The sequence below is a fragment of the Quercus lobata genome, chromosome 5, assembly GCF_001633185.2.
Source record: "Quercus lobata isolate SW786 chromosome 5, ValleyOak3.0 Primary Assembly, whole genome shotgun sequence".
Classification (NCBI taxonomy): Eukaryota; Viridiplantae; Streptophyta; class Magnoliopsida; order Fagales; family Fagaceae; genus Quercus; species Quercus lobata.
The window spans coordinates 73,551,046-73,554,070 of NC_044908.1; the positions used below are offsets into that span (position 1 = coordinate 73,551,046).

Sequence of the window (3,025 nt, forward strand, 5' to 3'; positions counted from 1 at the left end):
ATCTGTAAGAACTTTCTTCCTCAGGGACCTTTTTTTTTTTTTTTTTTAATTTTTAATATGCAATGGTAGGGAAATTTTTAAATGTCACCTTGCATAAGCAAGAATGTAGAGAGACAAGGTCATACTACCAAAAAGACTATGGTCTATGGACTTAAAATCAGATATCAAGAAAAACACAATGCACTGGTCGTTTATGATAGCATGGAAGCTTTGGTTTAGGGACCTAGTTGGCATGGAAGCTTTTATATATTCCAAAAAAAAAAATTCTATTGGAGTTTTTATTAATTAATTTATTTTTACCTTGATACAAAAGTTAGTTGAAAACAAAGTGGAAAAGAAGTGTGTTACAAATAGTGATGCTATAAAGTCTGTGAAGATGATGCTTGGAACTTAGCTAAGCTTCATCTGTCATACTGTATACAATGACTTAAAATTGATGGTATACTTAACCTTTAAAAAAAAAAGATAAATGCCTCAAGATTTCCTCAAAGGCTTTGATGTAATATTATATTAATATAGCTTGTTTTATATACTCAAGACATATATATATATATCCATTGATTTCTCTGTTCTTTTTTCTTTCTTACTTTTCTTTTTCAATCTTCTGAAGTTGATGTGGATAGCTTGGAGATCTGCAGCACAAAGTATTTTAACTGGCCTGGCTGTTAGGTATTATCTTCATGATTGGATGCTATGTGTCAAATCTAAGTGGGAAAAAAGGAATAAAATTTCCAAGTTCATTTAGCCTAATCAAATTTGGTCATTATGCGACAGCCATTATCAAAATCAACATGCTAAACATGCAATTGAAAAAAATTCCATTAACTTTTTCCCCTTTTTGAGTCTCTAAAGCCTAAAGCTTTGATATTTCTGTCAATGAGATTTTTCTTTGATACAGACTTACGGTAATGCCATTGGCCTAGTGATGTGCCAACTCAACAATCAACATTACTAACATCCATCTTCTCAGAAAAAACAAAAAAAAACTAACACCCTTTTTTTGTTTTTTTACTGAATACTAACACAAAATTATTACCTAGCGATTGTACCAACTCAAATTAAATTCTTAACTTATGTATATATATATATATTGACCTCCAAAAAAAGAAAAGAAAAATTTTTTGGGTAAATTTGTCTTTTTTAGAAAGTTATGTACACTTTGAATTCCAGCCACATTCCCAACTCCAAAAGCCCATACCCCCATTGGGCAACTTGCTATATAAAGGTTCAACCAACCATGATCCTTTCCCACTTATAAGCCAACCCCGCATCTTTATTACCACCAAAACAAACTGTTACTCTCATCTCAAGCAATGGATCTCTCACCTCTCCACCCTTCTTGGCAATACCTCTACCCCTCTCATCTCCTTTTCCCCTACCAGTTCACCCCTGAAAACTATGTTCATTGGACACAAACCCCAGAGTCTCACGTTTTCTCAGCTGATCTCCCTGGTAAGCCTTCTTACAATATTACCATACCTTCCTTTCCTATCTTCTTATCCTTTATGTTTTATTTCATTTTCTTGTTATATGCTATCATGGGAATTGAATATAGTATTATACTTGTTCTCTTTTGGTTGTTATGGCAGGTATTAGAAAAGAAGAAATAAAGGTTGAAGTTGAGGACTCAAGGTACCTCATAATTAGAACTGAGGCAATAGATGAATCCTCAGTGCCTGCTAAGAGCTTCATGAAGAAGTTTAGGCTTCCAGGCAGGGTTGATATTGATGGAATCTCTGCTGGGTATGAACATGGGGTTCTAACAATTACAGTGCCAAGGTCTTTCAGGAGGAGGGGCTTGTATATTGATTTGGCAAACCAGCCAGAACAGCCAGAAGTTGTTGCACGTGCTGCTTGAATTGAAACATGGTGTTGGCTTTAGGACTTGGATGCTAAGATTAAGCTCTTTAGAAAGTTATTATAATCATTTCTGGCATGTGCTAGATTTGAAGTCCCTATGAACAAAAAGATTTTAAATTTATTGGTGTCTCTATTGTTTCCAAAAAGATAGGAGTATTCAAGATTTATGGCAATGGTGTATGTGTATGGATGTGGGGTAAAAATGAATTTGCATCCTGAGTTCCTATGTTGATGTCACTTTGGTTTTAACTTTTAAGACCATATTCCAACTTTAATCAATTAATATTGGGTCTGTTTGATCAATAAATCCCACATTCTTACCAAACTGAACTCTAAATCGAAAGAAGAAAATACTATTGTATTACAGTGTTTTTTATTTTTTATTTTATTTAAGTTCATCATTTTAAATTTTGCATTTAAGGCAAACGGCCTAAAATTGTAAAATGGTAATCCTCACTTCATATGTTGGATTGGCATTTCATTGACTGGTGCAAAAAGTCTCATCCGACTTCAGTTAACTTTTTCCCTTCTGCCAAACAGATCCTCTAGGCTCTATTGCAAAGCTTGCACTATTGTCCATTGCACTCTTTTGAAGAGAGGTGAGAGAAAAGAGACGTCCTTCCACAACTTATTTAAACAATTGATGAAGTTTTTTGTTGTCAATTAAGAGATTTATAATTTGATTTTCACTTACGCTTAAAAATTAATTGATATTTTGGTCTAATATTAAAAAATAATTATTAGAAATGGTCATCATAAATTAAAACTATCTCTAAAAAAAATTTAAAAAATAAAATCTCTTCTCATCAATATTTAGTGGTAGATATTTTTGAGGGCGGAGATGTTATCTTTTCTCATAAATATTTGGTGGTAGATATCTTTTCTCAGCAATAATGGTGTATTGGTAGATGTTATCCAAACAGCCCCGACAAATAGGTGGCAGATATTTTTGAGGGCTGAATCTGAATCTCTTGATTGTCTAAAAAAAGAAAAAGTCATACTAACGAGTGTCCTTAGAGCACTCATTAATAATTCATTTTAAAAAAATTTTGATATCACTTTATGGGAAATGAAAAAAACTGTCAAAATATTAATTACTTTTTTTCATTTTCTATAAAACTTTTCTTTAAATGAATTATTAACCAGTATCTTAGTATCTTAAGGG

The 3,025-nt window shown here is 32.5% G+C and overlaps 1 protein-coding gene across 1 annotated transcript; it reads left to right on the top strand.

Moving 5' to 3' along the window:
* The first annotated feature begins 1,210 nt into the window (after positions 1-1,210).
* Positions 1,211-2,167, top strand: LOC115992200 (15.4 kDa class V heat shock protein-like). The gene is made up of 2 exons (XM_031116293.1): positions 1,211-1,452; positions 1,590-2,167. The coding sequence occupies exons 1-2, from the start codon at positions 1,314-1,316 to the stop codon at positions 1,856-1,858; spliced, it is 408 nt and encodes a 135-aa protein (XP_030972153.1). The 5' UTR covers positions 1,211-1,313; the 3' UTR covers positions 1,859-2,167.
* The last annotated feature ends 858 nt before the right edge of the window (positions 2,168-3,025 follow it).

Coding starts and splice junctions, on each gene's coding strand:
- LOC115992200 (XM_031116293.1), top strand. CDS start 1,314: ATGGATCTCTCACCTCTCCACCCTTCTTGGCAATACCTCTACCCCTCT. Junction 1,453..1,589: donor TTTCTCAGCTGATCTCCCTG/GTAAGCCTTCTT, acceptor TTGTTATGGCAG/GTATTAGAAAAGAAGAAATA.